Source organism: Silene latifolia, chromosome 4 (assembly GCF_048544455.1).
Source record: "Silene latifolia isolate original U9 population chromosome 4, ASM4854445v1, whole genome shotgun sequence".
Taxonomy (NCBI): Eukaryota; Viridiplantae; Streptophyta; class Magnoliopsida; order Caryophyllales; family Caryophyllaceae; genus Silene; species Silene latifolia.
In genome coordinates this window covers 64,931,770-64,953,029 of record NC_133529.1, presented here as the reverse complement: position 1 = coordinate 64,953,029, position 21,260 = coordinate 64,931,770, and the positions used below count along the sequence as shown (strand labels likewise).

The 21,260-nt window shown below is 39.7% G+C and overlaps 1 protein-coding gene and 1 non-coding gene across 2 annotated transcripts; one reads left to right on the top strand and one right to left on the bottom strand.

Moving 5' to 3' along the window:
• Positions 1 to 3,039: 3,039 nt before the first annotated feature.
• LOC141654592 (small nucleolar RNA R71) lies at positions 3,040 to 3,146 on the top strand. The gene has a single exon (XR_012548148.1). It is a non-coding gene; the product is annotated as a small nucleolar RNA R71 (small nucleolar RNA).
• Positions 3,147 to 19,224: 16,078 nt separating this feature from the next.
• Positions 19,225 to 19,668, bottom strand: LOC141651593 (uncharacterized). The gene has a single exon (XM_074459297.1). The coding sequence runs from the start codon at positions 19,666 to 19,668 to the stop codon at positions 19,225 to 19,227; it is 444 nt and encodes a 147-aa protein (XP_074315398.1).
• Between the last annotated feature and the right edge of the window lie 1,592 nt (positions 19,669 to 21,260).

Sequence of the window (21,260 nt, the reverse complement as noted above, 5' to 3'; positions counted from 1 at the left end):
ACTTACAATATAATCCATCTCCTTTTGCTGCACACAACGCTGCTGTTCCTCTTAAACCTAGATATCACACCGATGATTATAAGCAAAAATTGAATACTCCAACGTTCGTAGCTTTGCACCAGCTGGCTGAAAGGAAGGCAGCTACCGGGGATGTACTCATTATTGAGATCGCAGAGGATGTTCTGGGCGAAGGCACAGCTGTTCTTATGGATGGGGAATCACTGTGTCAGTTTCTCGACATTGACGAGTTAGATGCTATGCACATTGTAATTTGGATGAAGTAAGTTTTTTAATAAAACTTGGCATTTGGTTTTACGAATACTGATGTTAATTTAAATCATCAATGAAAATAACATTCTTTGTTCCATTTGACGTAATAGGTACCTGTGTACACACATCGCTGAGGGGAACTATGTTTCTCATGACTACGGATTCGTGTCACCTGAATTGTTCTCTCAAAAGGTGATTGGATACACATACAGAGACCACATCGATAAAATTGTTGAACGGTTAAGGACGCCCAAAAGCCTATGGTTTGCCCCATACAATGAGAATTAGTATGTATAGTACTTTATTATAATGAATCACGATTCTATTCATTTATTAACACGCTTACATGCATGTATATGAACTAACAGTTCAATTTTCAATATTCCATAGCAAGCATTGGCTGCTAACGGCAATCAATGTGACAAAAAGCATAGTGTACTGGATTGACTCATGCTGACATAGTCCCACTGAGAAATATGTAAAGATGATAACTGAATAAGTTTACAACCTTACATTATAATGTCAATTGTTATTGTATGACCTTTGAAGACTAGGCTCATTTTAATGTCCCATCAATATTACTGAGTCAAATGCTAATTATAATTTCCTGTATATATTTATGAATTAGTGTGTTTCAAGCAATTGGAGCATCAAGTCCAACTTTTGTCACGATAAAAGTAAGTGTGTTCTTAATAATTACTCCTATCATTTAATTTATGTTTATGCGAGAGGTTGATCTAATTTAGCTTCTTTGTATGTGATTTATATAATAGTCTTCTCTACAACAACCAGACAGCAAAGAATGCGCCTTTTTCTGTTGTCGGTCCATGTGGGAGATTATCACCCGAAAGTATATCAACATAGAGACACCGGTTAGTGTGTTTTAATAATTATTTCAAACGTAACTTGGGTTTAATTCTGTGTAATATTCCACTTATTCTGTCTATTTTTATTAAGTATATTTTGATTTGTAGTTCCCACCTTCAATCAACAACAAAGACCCAACCTATTCGAAGGAAGACATCGCCGACATGAGAAATAAGTAGGCCACTTATTTTCTTTCATTAGCGGATGGTCAATAGTCTTCTTGTTATGTATGTGTGTATATAGAGCCATGTGTAATTAGTTTTGGTCACCCTGTTCATAATATTTTGATGCTGGGTTGAATAGATCAATCTGTGTAATATTCTGATGTTGCAGGAGTGAAATTTTTCAATGCGCAGCTGCTGAAATGCTATTTTGCAGTAGCATTTCAGCGGAACCTGCTACTGCAAAAATTAGCATTTCAGCAGCTGCTGGAACCTACTAAAACAATTTTTTTAAAAAAATATTTATAAATTTGATTACGGTTAAAAATAAAACTGTGGTCAATAAATATATTGACAACGGTCGCATTTAAATAGAAACTCGTTGACATATTCATCCATAATATAACAGTTTAATAAGCATAAACCGTTGTCGAATTTATGACATTTAAAACGCTTTAATAAGCATAAACCGTTGTCATAATTACTATTTTACAACGGTTGTGTTTCAGTAAAACTGTTGTCATAGGTTTCCGTAGAGCATTCCAACTAATACTACCACGGTTTCAATATTATAGACAACGGTTTTTGAACCGTTCTTAATATTGTATTACGGTTATTTGAACCTGTTATTTACATTTCATAACGGCTCCGCCTTTTTAACAACTGTGGTCACAAAATAACAACGATCGATGTAATAACGGTTCCGTGGTTTATATTACAACGGTATATCACCTTATCTAATCGTTGTTGCACCTATTATTTGGCGTAGTGTGAGTCATTGGTAGTTGTCTCTACCACCTTAGGATTTCTCCTTAGTGGTTCAATCATATCACTTTGCTTGTCATTCTCCTCAACAATACCTTCTTCAATCGACATCTTTGGTCCCTCATATCTTGTGTCACTCCTCAAGTAGATGGCATTGATGGTCTCATGTCTTGTGGGAGGATTACCTTGAGGAGGTAATTGTCCCTTTTGTCTTTGGGAACTAGAAGATGCTAATTGAGACAATTGAGTCTCCAACATTTTTGTGTGAGCAAGGGTATTGTTGATGGTAGTGTCTTTGGCTTGGCTATCCCTTTGCATTTGAGCAAATAAATCTTGTTGGCTCTTTTGCATTTGGAGGACCGCTTTTTGAACATCAAAAGGTTGTTCATTGGGTTGATTTTAGTATGGTCTTTGAGTAGGATTTCTCAGTGGAGGTGGTGTGTATGTGGGTTGAGGGTTTAGGACATTTTGGGTCTTGTATGAGAGGTTTGGATGGAATTTGGTATTCTCATTATAGTAGTTGGAATAAGGGGTGCCATTCTTGTAGGCTTGGAAAGCATTTACTTGTTCATTCGTTCCCCTACATTTATGTTGATCATGTCCCAAGGTTCCACAACTTTCACACATTCCATTTGTGATTGAGGATGTCGCCATCATAGCATTGGCATGATGTTTGGGTGATTGGGAAGCTTCATCAAGCTTCGCCATGGCCTTCTCAAACTTCAAGTTTATGGTGTCGATATGAGCACTTAGTTGAGCACCCAATTGTGTGATGGAATCCACCTCATGCTTCCCTCCTCTAGTGGCTTTTCGTGGCCTACTATATTGGGAATTATGAACCGCCATTTCTTCGATTTTGGCCCATGTTTGGTTGTCATCAACCTCGGTGAACCTCCTATTGGAGACCATATTAAGCATATTTCGTGAGTCTTCATATATGTCATTCCAAAATTGTTGAACAAGGAACCACTCGCTTAGTCCATGGTGAGGACAAAAGCGACAAGTATCCTTAAATCTCTCACAAGCTTCATATAATGATTCCTCATCCCTTTGCTTGAACCCGGTGATTTGGGCTCTCAACATGTTAGTCTTCTTCGGAGGATATAACTTCTTGTAGAAACCAAGTGCTAACTTCTTCCATGAATCAATTCCAAGGGTAGCCTTGTCTAGGCTCTTTAACCATTGTTTTGCGGCTCCGATCAAGGAAAAAGGAAACAACACCCATCGAATTTGATCTTGAGTCACTCCGGTTTGAGAGATTGCATCACAATAGTCACAAAAAGTTTCCATGACAGATGAGGATCTTCACTAGGCATCCCTCCAAATTAACTTCTCTCAACTAATTGTATGAATGCAGATTTGGCAATGAAATTACCGGTTAGATGTGGTGGTGTAGGAGACCATTTGGTAGGTTCTCCTTGGTTGGTACGGAATGAGATGAAAATTTAGGCATTGTGGGTTGATTTTGTGGTTGGTTTTGAATTGGGTTCTCCTCTCCTTCTCTTGCAAAAGGGTTGGTAAACTCAACACTATCGGATTGGACAACACCGATATCCACAAGTTCTCCAATACCCAAACTTGTTGAAGCCCTTCTAACGGTTCTTCTAATGTTGGTCAAGGTTCTTTCAATTTCGGGATCAAAAGGCAAAGGTCTACCTTGTGATCTTCTAGACATGCAAAAAGCAAACAACTAGAAAACAATTAAAACTACCTTGAGGAGTTTGACTACCCCAAGGTTAAGAAAGACACAACTATAAACAACAAATGATAACAATTCAATTGAACACCGTTCCCGGCAACGGCGCCATTTTTAGTTCGGTCCAAACTTTGTCGTCTAAGCTAACCAACCAAAACAATATGTATAATCTAAACAAACTACTCTTAGTAGAATGGTAAGTAAAGGTCGGATCCCAAAGGACGGGTATTGAATTAAGTTATCGGTTGTAGAGAGCTATGTCTTAGGGTGTCACAAATTGGGTTGAGTTTTGAGGTAACAAACTACACTACTTAACAATGAAATGTAAAGAAATGAAAGTAAAACAAGCAAGTAAAGTAGGGGTTTGTAAACAATAGATTAAGGCACTAGGGTGTCATGGGTTCATATGGGGATTCATGGTGGTGATCATACAAACATGTTTACATAGTTGCAAGCAAATTATTGTTGTAGTGGAATCGAGTTAGTTTATGTCTTACAATTCCTAGGAAGATTTGGGTCCCGGAGCGGAATCGGTCAAGACTGTACAACACCTACAAGTAGACTTAATTTATTCCTTGTCACTTTTATGCATGGTCTAACAAGACTCAAGCTAGTTTATATCTTACAAGTCTTGTTGAATAGATAAGAGATGTATGCATGCAAGGTTTTCAATCAAGCAATTTATCAAGCATAACATGTGCATGAGTTGACACTACAACAAGAAAGCAATCTTATGAAAACATATTAGATTAAGTATGGATCCACCCCCATGTTTTAGTTCACCTAATCCCCCATTAACCCTAGCTAGAAGACTACTCACTCATGACAATGGTAAACATGCTAATGAAGGTGTCAATCATATTAGCAAAGTTAAACATGGTAAATGAGTAAAGCAATAACTAATTAATCAAGGGTAAAAGGGATTATACCAACTTTAAGGATGATCCAATTAATAAGCAAAGAATAATAGAAGAACACTTGATGAATGATGAAGAGTTGTCAAGTCTTCAATAAACCCCAAATAGTCTTCAAATTACCCAACTAAATCTAAGAACACTTGAATGATTAAAGAGTAATTAAGATTTGATTAATATTGAATTGAGTAATACAACTTGATTAGTAATCTCTAAACTTGATTAATACTAAATTAGAACTTGGTAATTAATCCCCTAACACAATGGGGTATTTATACTAAGTACAAGTATTAGGGTAACTAAGGGCTTAAATGACGATTAAGTCCCTAAGAAGAGGATTAGTGCTTTGCAAGTCCCATAGAGAGCCGCCCGTCTTGACCATGTGTAGATAACTCATTTCCGCACCTCCCGCCAACCACCCAGTGATGATTGGGCCGTATATTTGATACGCGGAACAATTTTATGACAGTTCGTAAGTTCATCAACAAGTGATAGCTCAAATACTCGAATCAACCTCATGGTCATCATCTACGCGCCGATACGGTCGTTTTAACAGTAATTAGAGTTCATTTGGAGTCCGGGTCAAAAATCGTTTCATTTTCTCAAAACCGTTTAAATGCCGAGTCGGATTGTTCCGGAGTGTTCTAGAATTCTCTGGATATTTATTCCTATTTAATTTAATATTTTTAAGGAAATATCTTCCGTATATTGTGTTTCACGGAATAAGGAAGTGTATATCTACCAAAATTCCATAAAAAAACGCATAAATCTTTCTTGCTGAGGAGGAAACCTCTGGGGAAATGACGCATCAGGTGTTGCGCCTCTTCCAAGGGTCGTAGTGACTGCTGCGCCTCTTCCCCAGCCCTCTTTTCATGCTTTCCGGAATATTTCCGTGATTTGTTTCCGTATCCGTGTCATTCCTAAACTCCATCGTGTGTTTAGTATAAATAGAGACCTTCGGTCTCTATATTTGGCATGCGAGTGTCCGCCCTTATCTTCTCTCTTTGCATTCCAGACCACGCTTTTGCTTTCGACGCCTACGTGCTTGATCAATCGACCACGTAAGCTCAGATCATTCTGAGTCCCAGTCACGTTGCATAGACCAACCAATTTGACCAACTCCACTTAATCAATCTAATCAATCTTTTAAATCCTTTAACAAGGGGACTTTCCTCGCATATTCGAGTCGAGCAATCACTAAACGATAACTTTAGTCAATCTCGTTTCGTCAAACATGTAAGTCTGAGGGTGTAAATCCTATTTTATTTATTGTACTTTTATTTTGTATCATTAATGTAAGGTTTATATCAAAAGCACGTTTAAAAACCGTCTTAAAAACCATCCTTTAAAACTGTATCTATAAACAGCAAAGGTATGACGTCGAGAAGAAACGCAGCAGCAGCAGCTGCGCCTCTTCCTGAGGCTGTCGCTGCTCCTGCTCTTCTTGTTCTTCCTCGACCTTCTGCAACTTTATTTATTCCTCTGTTCCCTTCATTTCTTTTGTTCATATTAGTATATAATCATGTTTTATTAATACTTTTCAAATCGTAACGTCTAATTCGACTTAAATCCCTTATAATTCAATATTTGCGGGTTTTTGTCATCTATTTCAAATCCGGATTTTAAAGGTTCGATCTTCTCATGTCGATTCTCTGGAATTCGTCTTTTGTACATGCTTTTCTTTATTCGATTTCAGTTTATTCAATTCAATTCTGTTTCCAAGTTTAAAGTTCGTTCCTTTTGTATTTCCGACAACGAGTTCGTCGTTAATTATGTAAACCCTTGCAAATTCTCACCTTTAATTCATTTTATGACTTACCCAGATGCATGTAATCTGTTAAAACACTTCAATTCGAGTCTAAAATCAACAATCGACCTTAAATTTACCAATGAACGATAACAATCCGCGGATCTGAGTTCACAGCCAGAACCCAACTCAAGAACAGACGCAGGAAGTGTTGCGCCTCTTCCAGAGGACGCAACAGATGTTGCGCCTGTTCTGGGTTGGCTTCTGTCCCTAAACTCTTTCTTGCTTTGACGTAGCTTCTAATTACGGTTTAAATAAACTATTAATTGTAATATCACTTCTAATCTGACGTATTTTCATACTTTTATTTCTAATTTTATTTCTTTCTTTTCTTCTTCAAATACCCTTTTGAGCGTGCTTTTGACGTAGATAAAATAATAAACCTTGTAATATTTGTAATTTTAATTATTGTAATTTATTTATCGTAATTATTGTTTGTATATGATTTATTTACTTGGTATTCACATGTAATTGAATCTAACATCTACTTCGACCCGCATTGTTTGCTAATTACGTGTTAACCGACATAGTCTAATCTCACATGCTAGGATTAATCTGTGTTTGTTGCATTGCATGCATTACATCGACGACATATCAAATTTGAGCGATTTCCCTAATCTTCAGTAGAGGCCGCTATCGAGGCGGGCGGGATTAGGTGTTCGATTAAAGAGCTTCCTAATACGTAACCTCACCCCTTACTCTAGTTATCTCTGGACATCCGTGTCCATTGGCATCTTCGAGAGTCATTCTAGACATAGAATGCTAAGGATAACGAGTTCTTAGTGTTCATGTCATTACTTTGTGTCTTGACATGGCACTAGGTATTCGAACGGTATCCAATTTTTCCACAATAAATTGGTGGCGACTCCAAAAATGCAGGGTTATTCAACCTTTTACCGGTTTCAATGCCTCACAAATCGGTAATGGCCCATGACGTGCTTTGGCAAACCAAGGTTCCGTGGGATAAATGTCGCCGCCTCGAAATCAACGCGTGGGTGCACGCGGCGCGGGTGGCCCATGTCCACACCATGAAGTAAGCTCGTGCTTCCCAGGGATCCGCTCGACCTGAAGGTGAGACACCCGGATTGAGGATTGAGACGCCCGATCTGAGCTCGGGACGCCCGGATCCTTGCTCGGCTTTCCTTCTTCTTCTTTGACTGCCTAAGGATCCGTGGGGATTGATACCCGTCGTTGTGAGTACCAAAAATAAGATTTATAATTTCCTATTAAGACTAACCTAGGCTAGTGGTAACAGGGTTGAACCACAAGGAGGCAGACGTAATTTCTAGCTGTCTAATAAAAGTCTAAGGTAACAATTGGGGGTTGAATTGATTTGGTCTATGACTAAGAGTAAATAAAAACAATAAATTAAAAAGACGGATTAAACAGATAAGGAAGGGGTACTAGGATGGTCGGTTTATTATAGCTTCAGCGGCAGCATACTAAACAGGTCTGAATCAAAACACATGAGGCGGGAAATAAAGAGGTCCTCTCGGTCCACTCTTAACAAATAGCATCTTTCGATCTCGCTATAGGTCCCTAATATCACTAATACTAACTTTCGTCCTGAAAACTGATTTACGGTCTAAATTTTACCTATCTTTCGATCTCAGCATAGTTTAGTCATTTTAATTGATGGTCAATCAACTGTCCCTATCTCTCGATCTATTGGGTCAGTCATATCCTAAACATCCAACTAGTCGCGTGCACTCGAATCGTCGAATAAAGATTTAAAACAATTAAAACGAAAATAAAACCCCACGAGGTCAGTCGATCGACCAAGAATATCAGTCGATCGACTGACACGCGAATCAGGCCGTGTTCAATTTATTGCCGCCTACGCTATAACTCGCCTACATCCTAGCACAATTGGTTTAGCTACTCATGCTAAGGGTAAAAACAATGACATTAACGATAAGAATTACTGAATTCATGCTTGAAACGATAAAGTAAACAATTAACATAAACAATAAAATTGGTTGCGGGAATCTAGCTAGCAATTCTATACTAATGATGAAATAAAGCAATAAACTGAAATTAGGGCAGATGAATACCGAATACGCAGAGGAAAGATTAGGAATAAGAACCAAAGATCCAATGCTTAACAATAATCCAAACCCTAATTCTAAAAACTAAATATTATTGTATGAAAACTTGAGTCTAAAAATCGAGATTCTTAAACTGAATGTTTATGTTACGTTATATAGCAAACATACGTAACAATTATTATCAAAACCTAAAACTTAATGGGCTTATACTTCCTCAGTCTTTTAATTCTCGTCTGGGATAACGGCTTGGTCGATCGACTGCTAGGACTGGTCGATCGACTGAACGGCAATGAACAGTAGCTTCTGGAACCCGATGGTTGGTCGACCGACTGAAAGGGGCAGTCGATCGACTGCTTGAGCTGCTACTTTACTTCTATAACCTCGTGGATTTGTCTTTTGGGCCTTGAATTGCGCACCAAGCTCGTTCCTTAAGCGAATACTTCAGGCCAAATGCAATGCGGGATACTCGGGGGACGGATTTAGCTTGATTTCCGCTGGATTCTTCACATTTCTGCAATAATGTACAAAAATACGGAAGTAGACGGAAATAGGGAGAAATGTAGCATAAACTACATGAATGAGCTCTGAAATGCGTGTAAAATGGGATGTAAAACATCATATAAAAGACACGCATCAAACTTCCCCAAACCAAACCCTTGCTTGTCCCCAAGCAAGAACTAGACTCTATCTAATGACCTAATGGAACGAGTTCAATCTCAGAGCGAAATGCAACATGTAAAGCCTAAACCAATTTAATGCAATAACAAACAATCAATTAGTAACATGAATCATGCAAACGAGTTATGTAGTCGTTAGAAATATTGCTGAACCGTTAACTGTAGAGACTTATCAAATTGGACTCTCACGGGTCGCTCATATCACTCAATAAGCACAGGTGAATTTATAAGAGGATAGAAAGAATTTATTTTTGTAAAGACTCTCACCTAACTGCGACCTATAAGAGCATGCCTGCAATATAATATGAAAATAATCTCTAAAACCGTACATATGCATTCCAACCAACAAGAGACCATGACACATGTCGAGGTATATATGGGATATGTGAGGTATGGGTAAGAAAAGTCAAAACATTTTATGGAAAAGTGGAGGTACAGGTGATCAAGCTAGTACCGAAACGGAACCATATGGCAACACCCAACTTCTTGCTCAAAAACAAATGGCACGTTGTTATAGCAAGCACAAATCTCACAATCTCCAGGTATAAAAGTAATCAACTAACTCCCCATAGAATAAGAATAAAACATGGGAGCAAAAATCGCCAAAAGATAAGGATTTGAATTATGCGAATTGATTCTCTCTTTTTTCACGGACCTTCAGTCGATCGACCAAAAGAGGTAGTCGATCGACCGCATGAACAGTACAGAACTCTTTTTTCTTTCTTTTTCGAATCATTTTGTTTTTATTTTTTTTTTCTTTTTCTTTCTTTCCTCCTCATTTTTCCAACAATATCTCAAACATGAGCATATGCCACCAAAAACTGAGTAACAATCCCAAGAACGTGGACTACTAGCTTGACAAAGGACAGGCTAAATGTAGGATGTAGTAATGGGACAAAAATGCTATTTTTGGCAGTGTGGAGCTTATGGGCAAAATGAGTAAGGGGAAACCTCTACCACATGTGTCAACTAACCACAAACCGAATGCATACAGGTATTAAGCAGATTAAGTTCATATTTATGCACATTTATGAAACATGTCTCATAAGGAGTACTACTCACATTCCTAAATAAACCGGTCATAAATGTCACCAGTTATAGGCTCTAAATCTCAGAAATATGATGTAGGTTGCCAATTTTCAAAGTCAAGTCTCAAGTTTCAGCAAAATATAACGAAAACTCGTAGATATGCACTTATACGATTCTACTAATAACATGTCAATTAGCAAGGCTTAGGCATAAACAAATACAAATGCAATGTCATCATGGAAATACTACCGTTCCGACTCGACCTATATGCTAAAATAAACATGCATTTTTTTAAAATTTTTGAAATTTTTCAATTTTTTTTTATTTTTGACATTTTATATATATGAGAAATAAATAAACAATGCAAGGCAAAAATGTAAACGTGAATGCAAGCAAATGATATGCGACGCAAAACCCTTCCCCAAACCAAATCGCACAATGTCCCCATTGTGCAAGATCAAGTAATGAAGAAAAATGGAAAACGGGAATTTGCGAGAAAATTAAGTAAATAAGACATGAAGTGAAAATCGGGAACTCACAAGACTTTAAGCGCAGCAAAAGGAAACCTCCCCAAACCAGCGTAAGCTAGGAGGTTTCAGTAGCCAGCAGTGCTACCAATAAGTACCTGAAAAGACAAAAACCACGCATAAAACTGCGAGAAGACAATTTTGAAGCGGGAAATATGTGCACAAATGAGAAAATTAGAAGAAATAAATAATTAGACGGAAAATAAAGTGGAGTAGGAAACTCCCTTAAGTCCGCAAATCGACCAAACACAGCAGGGGAGAGGTCGTGAATAGGTACAGCAGCGTCCTTGGTCGATCGACTAAGGATGGCAGTCGATCGACCAATGTGTCAAGAACAGTAGCTCCTGGAAAGTGCAACTCAGTCGATCGACCACTGTGGCCAGCCGATCGACTGAAAATACTGCTGTACTCCTTATTTCTTCGTATTTGCTCAATTACTTGAGCTAATGAGGTCTAAAAACCTGCAAATGCACGATGTCTGCGCCCAAAATTGCGCAAAACCCAAAATAAACTCTAAAGTACTTAAAAATCCTAAGCAACCAAAATAAAATGCGAAGTTTCGTGCACACAAAAGCAATAAAAATTGTCTAACAAAAGCAAATAAAATGAAGTTTATAAAGAGCTCGATCAACTAATAGTTGATCAAGAATGGCCACGGTATGGCCCACTTCGTCGGCTTCTGGCTACTAGAGGTAGCCTCAACGGTGCTTATCTTATCAGCTGCACCCTTCTTAGCTTCCACGTCCGTATGGCTCAACGGATCAATTGTCTCTTCATCTCCCCAATCAATGACCTCTGCCGGCTCATCCAAGTCCAAATCAGACCATCTCACTTTGGTCGGCTCATCTTCAACTTCCTCGTCAGTCCCATAACTTAGACACCCAAGACCGCCTCTTGAAACAATCTGCTCTGCTACAGCTGGAGCATTCTGCAGCTCTTTCTTCCCCAAACCAGCTCCTGCAATGTCTAAAACAATAGAATCTTCCTCCTTTTTGCTCCCAATCTGGGGCGGAGGGGTTACAACAGGAATAGAGATAGGTAAATCAGGAAGCACAAAGTACGATTTCTTGTCAGAAACCGTATTACAAGTCACAGGCCACATGGGGTCCTTTTTCTTAGATGGTTGGGCAAAAACAATGGAGTGCTTTCCCACTTTGAAAGTCAAGGTTCCTAGACCGACATCTATGACTGCACCAGCAGTGTGCAGAAATGGCCTACCCAAAATAATGGGTATATGAGCATCCTCAGGCATATCAAGTACAACAAAGTCAACAGGGAAAAAGAACTTCCCTATTTGGACAGGAATGTCTTCTAGTACTCCTACGGGTTGGACCGCCGAGCGATCGGCCATCTGGACGGTCATGTCGGTCACTGCAAACCTAGTCAATTTGAGCTTCCTAGCTAGACTCAAAGGCATAACGCTTATACTAGCTCCTAAGTCACATAATGCCTTCTCAATAGAGAAGGTACCTATATTGCAAGGAACAGAAAAGCTACCCGGGTCCTCTAGCTTATGGGGTGCAGTGTGAGACAAATAAGAGCATGACTCTTTGGTTAGTGCGACAGTGTGCACATTTTCAAGTGACTTTTTCTTAGACAGGAGTTGTTTCATGAATTTAGTATATGCAGGCACTTGATTGACCAACTCAAGGAAAGGTACTTGTACATTCAGACTACGAATAACTTTTTCAAATTTACTGAAAGATACCTGTTCCTTCGTCGGCACGAGTCTCTCCGGATATGGGGCTGTAAGAAGTACCTTAGCCCTCTCTTCTAAATCGCGCGTGCCGGTATCCGTGGACTTAGGTTGAAAGTCCACCACCTTCTCCTTATTGAAGCTTGAATCCTCCCCAGACCGTCTCAAATGTGAGCCATTGACCGTCATCGGGTCGAACTTCGGAACCGGGACTGACCCATCAGCACTTGGGTCTGCCCCCAATATTTTCGGGACTGTGGTGCTCCGAAATAGGTGGTCTCTCAGATTATTGGGCATTAAAGGACGAAATTCCTCGACATCAGCAGTGACCTCAGTCGATCGACCACCTTGCTCAGTCGATCGACTGAGATGAACAGTTCCAGAAGCTCCTGTAGTGCGCACGTCAGTCGATCGACTGGGTATCTCAGTCGATCGACTGATATACGTGGTAGACGCCTTTTTCTTTGAATTATTCGTTGAAGCTTTCTTTTGGCTTGTTTCCGGCTCATCTTTTCCAGCAGCGTCTTCGACCATGGCAGGTCCCTCAAGGGTGGACCCACTCCTCAAAGTGATGGCATTTAAGGTCTCCTTTTGGTCAGTTTGAGTCGGTAAGTGTCCCGGAGCTCGAGTCTTACTTTTCCTAGCCAATTGAACAATTTGGCTTTCTAGCAACTTCATCCCGGCCTCTCTAGCTTGGGACTCCTTTAGCAACAAGTTCTTAAGCTCGGAAAATTCAGAATTCTGCGATTGTTCTTCTTTGCGGCAAAGACATAGGAGGTTTCGATATTGTTGTTGCTTTTGGTGAGGAGGTACATAAGGTTGTTCTTCTTGGGGCGGAGGTTGAGTTGGATTCAGGACATTTTGGCTCCTCCAACTCAAGTTTGGATGGGTATTCGGCTCATAGTAGGTGTTTGTCTGCCTATAATGTTGGAAGGCAGCACAAGACTCGAAAGGACTAGGGCAATTTTCTGAAACATGCCCCTCAGCTCCACACCTTCTACAAACGAAAGGACCGTCTGACACAGCATTTACCTGGTAAATACCCCCCTTTGAAGCTCCTCCTAGTTCATACTTGTCAAATCTCACAATAAGAGCTTCAAGCGCAGCAACAGAGGAAGATTCAGCAGCTCTCCTCTGGTTCCCTCTGGAATTCCCATACTCAGCCTTGTGGGTGGCTAGATCGTCAATGATCTTCCACCCCTTGGTTGCTCCCAAGTTCTCAGCAAATCGGCCATTGGCTGCAGCATCCAAAATAGCCCTCTGATCGTCGTACAGCCCATTATAGAAATGATTGCACAAGCTCCATTTTTCGAACCCATGGTGCGGTATGGTTCGCACCAGCTTCTTAAAACGGACCCATGCCTCGTGGAAGTTCTCATCCGGCCCTTGTTTGAAACTCGTGATTTGAGCCCTAATAGCAATCGTCTTTGAAGCAGAAAAGTACTTCTTGTAGAATGCCAATGCCAAGGAATTCCAGTCAGTGATCCCATGAACGGTTCGGTCCAGATCTCTATACCACTCCCTTGCAGCATCACGAAGGGAGAAGATGAATATGGTCTCCTTGATCTGTCTTGGGTCACGCCCACGGCCGGTGGGGGTATGGAACAGCGAGAGTCAATAAATGTCTCCATATGTTTAGCTGCATCTTCATTTGCAGCTCCCAGAATCGTTTCTCTCAACCATACTAATGTATGAAGGCTTTGGTTCGAACTTCCCGACATCTCCTGGTAATTCGAACCCCTTATATAAATTTGCGGTACGGCTCATAATGACTAGCTATACTGCTTCCTCGGCCATAATGGAATTTATGGAGAAGTGACTGTCTCGGGCCAAGAGGTGGAAACGGGTGAAGAATGTGGATCTTCCTCGAACAGCTCGTTCTCGTAATAGCTTGACAGAGTACTCAGCTCTTCCTCTGTCGGTAATATCCTTTTTGATCGTCTCAACTCGCGCAAAGATTTCTCAATCTCTGGATCGAATGGTACTAGTTCACCACCCTGTGACCTGCGCATAAGAGGAAACTACAAAAAGAATATAAGAAGAGTTTAAGGAACAGAAGTCCCTTAAACTAAGAAAGACTAAATTAAAACAGCTAAAAATTAGAACTATTGCCTCCCCGGCAACGGCGCCAAAATTTGATACCCGTCGTTGTGAGTACCAAAAATAAGATTTATAATTTCCTATTAAGACTAACCTAGGCTAGTGGTAACAGGGTCGAACCACAAGGAGGCAGACGTAATTTCTAGCTGTCTAATAAAAGTCTAAGGTAACAATTGGGGGTTGAATTGATTTGGTCTATGACTAAGAGTAAATAAAAACAATAAATTAAAAAGACGGATTAAACAGATAAGGAAGGGGTACTAGGATGGTCGGTTTATTATAGCTTCAATGGCAAAAGATACTAAACAGTGCGAATCAAAACACATGAGGCGGAAATAAAGAGGTCCTCTCGGTCCACTCTTAACAAATAGCATCTTTCGATCTCGCTATAGGTCCCTAATATCACTAATACTAACTTTCGTCCTGAAAAGTGATTTACGGTCTAAACTTTACCTATCTTTCGATCTCAGCATAGTTTAGTCATTTTAATTGATGGTCAATCAACTGTCCCTATCTCTCGATCTATTAGGTCAGTCATATCCTAAACATCCAACTAGTCGCGTGCACTCGAATCGTCGAATAAAGATTTAAAACAATTAAAACGAAAATAAAACCCCACGAGGTCAGTCGATCGACCAAGAATATCAGTCGATCGACTGACACGCGAATCAGGCCGTGTTCAATCTATTGCCGCCTACGCTATAACTCGCCTACATCCTAGCACAATTGGTTTAGCTACTCATGCTAAGGGTAAAAACAATGACATTAACGATAAGAATTACTGAATTCATGCTTGAAACGATAAAGTAAACAATTAACATAAACGATAAAATTGGTTGCGGGAATCTAGCTAGCAATTCTATACTAATGATGAAATAAAGCAATAAACTGAAATTAGGGCAGATGAATACCGAATACGCAGAGGAAAGATTAGGAATAAGAACCAAATATCCAATGCTTAACAATAATCCAAACCCTAATTCTAAAAACTAAATATTATTGTATGAAAACTTGAGTCTAAAAATCGAGATGCTTAAACTGAATGTTTATGTTACGTTATATAGCAAACATACGTAACAATTATTATCAAAACCTAAAACTTAATGGGCTTATACTTCCTCAGTCTTTTAATTCTCGTCTGGGATAACGGCTTGGTCGATCGACTGCTAGGACTGGTCGATCGACTGAACGACAATGAACAGTAGCTTCTGGAACCCGATGGTTGGTCGACCGACTGAAAGGGGCAGTCGATCGACTGCTTGAGCTGCTACTTTACTTCTATAACCTCGTGGATTTGTCTTTTGGGCCTTGAATTGCTCAACAAGCTCGTTCCTTAAGCGAATACTTCACGCCAAATGCAATGCGGGATACTCGGGGACGGATTTAGCTTGATTTCCGCTGGATTCTTCACATTTCTGCAATAATGTACAAAAATATGGAAGTAGACGGAAACAGGGAGAAATGTAGCATAAACTACATGAATGAGCTCTAAAATGCGTGTAAAATGGGATGTAAAACATCATATAAAAGACACGCATCAGGGATCGTTGGGAGGTCGTGGGGGTCTTCATCATTGGCCATTCTACTTCATCTATTCACTTAGGCCTTTAGTAATGGTCTCCTCTTTGATGCTTGGTCATTAGATGCACTCCATTTAGCTCCACTTTGCTCCATAAATGCAAGGTTAGCAATCCTCTCCTACCAAGGACACAAAACCTCAAAGAATATGCAAAGTAGGGAACAAAAGATAAGAAATGACCCTATTAAGCACTAGAAAGCATACAAATGAGGCTAGTTCGGGGACTAAATGTGCACAAATATGAGTCACATTAATTTCCCAAGTGGACATAATCTTCTTTTTGCTTCAAAAACAATAATTCATAAATATACACACATGCCATTATTATTTGCATATATATGGCTCAAGTCATACAGTAACAAATGACATTATTGAAGGTTGTATACTTACTCAGTTATCATCTTTACTATACTCTCAGAGGGTATGCCTTCGCAAGAGTCAATCCAGTACACTGTTTTTGTTTCCAGTTGGATTGTCAGTAGCACCCAATGCTTCGTATTCAATTTTGGACATTAAACTGTTAGTTCATTTACACGCATGTAAGCATGTTAATAATAAATTTATAGAATCGTGATTCATTACAATAATCACGTACTATACATACATATTCTCATTATAGGGGGCAAGCCATAGTTTTTTTGTCGACATCAACCGAATAGCGATATTATTGATTTGTTCTTTGTGTGAAATTCTGTGCACAAAGAACGCCTTAGGACTCAAGAATCCGTAAGCGTGAATTGGTAACTTCCTCTCAGCGATCTGATTATTCAGGTACCTATTACGCTACATGTAATGAAGAATGTTATTGTAATTGATAATCTAAACAAACATCATTATTCGTAAATGGAAATGACTAAATAGTGTTATTAATAAAACTTACTTCATCCAAATCAAAATGTGAACAACATCTAAATTGTCAAGGTCGACAAATTCCATCAGTTGCTTCGGGTCCAGTACGGTTATATCAGCTGCACCCATCATTTCCTCTTCAATGTTAATCATGACTACATCCCCTCTAGTTGACTTCTTTACAGCCAGGTTGTGTAAAGCCTTCAGCGAAGTAGTTTTCATTTGTTTCTTATATGCACACGATTCATAATAAGAATCATAAGCAGACTTGACTTCAACAGAAGTAGCTGGTTTATATTGTATGTCGTGTGGTTTTATTTTTGGGGAAGACGTAGTCCTTTCGGTGACTTTGTGAAGTAAAACTCTCAAGACTCGAATTTTGACTGAAAATGACTCGATTTGGACAGTGAGACGAACTGTTTAATTGTGATAAAAACGAATAAGAACTGATCAGAAACTATGAGGACTGCAATCGAACAGTCGACAGAACTGTTTATAACCACGGTTTCCAGAACTCTACAATCGAATAGAGTAAAAGACGTGATTGGGATATGACTTAATCCAAGAACTAAGCCACTAGACTAAGCCTAAGGATAATTTCAAGCACTAAGCAAAGAAACTACCCGACTCTAAGCACTAAGCAATAGAGGATTTCCCAGCACTAAGCAAAGGAGATTAGTAGAAATCAATGTTTCTAACTTGTGTTTTTCATCCATCAAATCTGATTTTTACATTAGGGAATGCCTTGCTTTTATAGGCCAAGCCAAGCAATCCTATTCATCCATCCAACCTAGCATCTAACGGTCCAAAAGACCCTAGAAAACCGGTTCCAAAAGGTGGCCCTAAGCCTTACACAAAGTTCTTACACAAGTTAAAAATCTTAAAAGAAAACAAGAAGGTAAACTAATAAGGACAATGATTAATTAAACATGAAGTAAACTCTTTTGGAAGCTTCATGGGGGTCCGGCCAAGCTTATTCAAGAGTAGTAGAGCAACTAAAGGAGCCTTGTGGATGTCTTCGTTAAATTAAGAAGGGTGAAAGGGACTTGAAAGCGACCCTTGTACTTGCCATTGTAAACCGTGTAACCATAGGGCCACCGGTTTTGTTATTTGCCTTTCTCTATGATTATCACCTTCCCAAGACATAAGCTCTTGGACAAAATACTCTAAACTCCTCATGGAAGATTTCTAGGCCGGAAAAGGACCCATATGCTTAGACGGGTTTCAATTTGGACCCCATTTCGGATAAGGGACCAAAACCGGGTACAAGCATGCCTAAGGTGACTCATTTTGCTTCAATCTCCACCTCTTGAAAAGGATTTGCCCTCAAATCCTCGGCATCTTCATCACTAAGCTCTTCAAAACAAGGACTTAAAATCCTAACATCAAATGTGATATAAGTTCCAAAGAGATCAACCTTGTATTTGTTGGGTCCAATTTGATTGACGATTTTGAATGGACCTTCTTCATAGATCATGGACTTGCTCTTCCCAGGCTTGAGGACCCTCCCCTTGCACGGACGAACCCAAACACGATCCCCAACTCTGAATTTTATGACTTGCTTGTAGTTCATGGACCCTTCCTTGTTGGCCATGAATTGAACATGACGAAGGGGTCCTTGTGCAATCCGTTCCTTGACACCATATCTTTGCTTACTTGGGTGAACACTCTCCTGGACTGTTTTGATCATACTGCCTATGCCATTGGCCTTGTGCTCATCTTTAATTGAACTCGGAGAAGAGTGTACGGAATAGTCACAATGTACACCATCATGGACACCTACGGTTTGGACATTGTTAAGGATCCCCTCTTGAACCCGTTTCTTGATCCTATTTCCTTGATCGCTCGAGTAGGCACTTGACTTATCCTTGCTTTCATTCCCAATTGGACTAGTTGTAGGAGAGACCGGATGATGAACTTGCACCTCACCCATGGTACTCTCGTCTCCCATCTTGACAAAGAGCTCCTCTTGAACTTGATCATTGGTATTACTCCACTTGGATACCTCTTGTACAATTGAACACTCCCCTAGTTTGTCTTTGAACTTGTGGGCACCATAGTCGAACCAAGGGTTTTTAGGGACCTCGGCCTTCATTCTTAGATTAGCAATTGAAGGAACATCTTCATGGACCTCGATCCTTGTTTGAACCGTATTAGTGGATGGTTCATCTTGTTTCATGGACATACCCTCGTCAAGGTGAACATGAATACCTTTCTCATTACTCTTTTCGTGGACCATTTAGGCCTTCTTGATTAGCATCACTTCTTTGTAAGGTTCAAGCATGGAGGGTGGTGGAAGAGGTGCTAGAGTGATCTTCCTCTTGTCAAATTCAAAGGAGTAAGTGTTATCCTTTCCATGATGCACCGCACTCTTATCAAATTCCCAAGGTCTACCAAGTAGGAGATGGCAAGCATCCATAGGTAGAACATCACAAAGAACCTTATCAACATAATTTTTGCCAATGGAGAAGGACACTAAGCATTGTTTGTCAACCTTCAATTCGGCCCCCTTGTCAAGCCACCTCAATTTGTAAGGACATGGATGGTTTTGGGTGGTTAAGGAAAGCTTCTCAACTAGGACACTAGAGGCCACATTAGTACAACTACCTCCATCAATGATTAGGTTGCAAACTTTCCCCCCAATGGTACACCTAGACCTAAAAAGTTGTTGTCTTTGATCCATTTCCAATGGTTGAGCACTCAACACTCTCCAAGTGACTAGACTCATCCCGGAATCCGGCAATACTAACTCCTCATTCTTAGTCTCCTAGGTTTCCTCATCCTCATCACACACAAGAATTTCATCCTCTCCCCAATGAACCACTTCAAAGCTACTAAGGGCTCTTTGAGTTGGACACTCTTTGGCAAAGTGACCATAGCCTTGACATTTGAAACATTTTTTAAGGGGTAAGGTCTTTCTATGTGAGGTTTCAATGCCTTTTCCTTTGTCAAGTGTGGGGGTCACGGTTGGGGTGTGGGTTTCTTTGGGTTTGGTCTCGGCATAGGTAGTCTTGGTGGTTGTTTTGGCCGGCAATTTTGAGTTGGAGGACTTCCCCTTGCCCAATTTTTCCACCCTTAAAGCCAAGTTCACGGCTTCATTAAAAGACCACAATGGTTGCATTCGGACTCTATTAGCAATTTTATCATCCAACCCTTCAACAAATCTAGCAATTTTTTGTTCCGGTTTCTCATTGATTTCACATTGCAAAGTGAGTTGTTCAAAATCCCTAATGTAAGACTCAAGTGGTTGTTGATCTTGTTTTAGTTGGGTAAGTTTAATGAACATGTCTTGAGTATACTCTTTGGGAATAAACTTGTCACTAAGCTTCTTTTTCAACTTTGACCAAGATTTTATGGGTTCTTTACCATCCCTCTTCCTTTTATTTTTCATGTTTTCATACCAAAGAGATGTATAACCTTTAAATTATAAAATAGCAACCTTGAAAGACTTAGCATCCGAGTATGATTTAAATTCAAAGACTCTTTCAATTGACCTAAACCAATCTAGTAAGTCATCGGGATTTAAACTACTATGGAAGTCCGGAATTTATACCTTATGGTCTTTAGGATGCTCTTCATGCTCGGCCTCAATAAAAGAACCCTCTTCATCCGAGTGTAAGTCCTCCTCTTCATGTTCGGCTTCTTGGTTTCTTGCTCCAAACCCTCGACCACGCCCTCTACCACGGTGAGTTGGATGTCTTCCCCGGTTCCTTGGTGGTGTTGGAATGTTAGCCATGATAGCATTGAAAGAGTCTATCATTAGGTCGCATTTCTCGGAGAGTTGTGTTACTTGAGTCTCAATTCCAAGTAGTCATTCTTCACTCATGGTTATTTTTGTGTTTTTGGATGTGGTTAAGGTTTATGGTGAACTCACAAGAAAAGCTTCTTCCCAAGACTAACACAACAATGGAATTGTGTTAAACCTTTGCTCTGATAACCAATTTGTAGTAAAACTCTCAAGACTCGATATTTGACTGAAAATGACTCGATTTGGACAGTGAGACGGACTGTTTAATTGTGATAAAAACGACTAAGAACTGAACAGAAACTCTGAGGACTGCAATCGAACAGTCGACAGAACTATTATAACCACAGTTTCCTGAACTCTACAATCGAATAGAGTAAAAGACGTGATTGGGATATGACTTAATCTAAGCACTAAGCCACTAGACTAAGCCTAAGGATAATTTCAAGCACTAAGCAAAGAAACTACCCGACTCTAAGCACTAAGCAATAGAGGATTTCCCAGCACTAAGCAAAGAAGATTAGTAGAAA

What these genes read in the sequence shown, in the direction of transcription:
- LOC141651593 (XM_074459297.1), bottom strand. Translation starts at nt 19,668, where the DNA reads ATGGATCAAAGACAACAACTTTTTAGGTCTAGGTGTACCATTGGGGGG.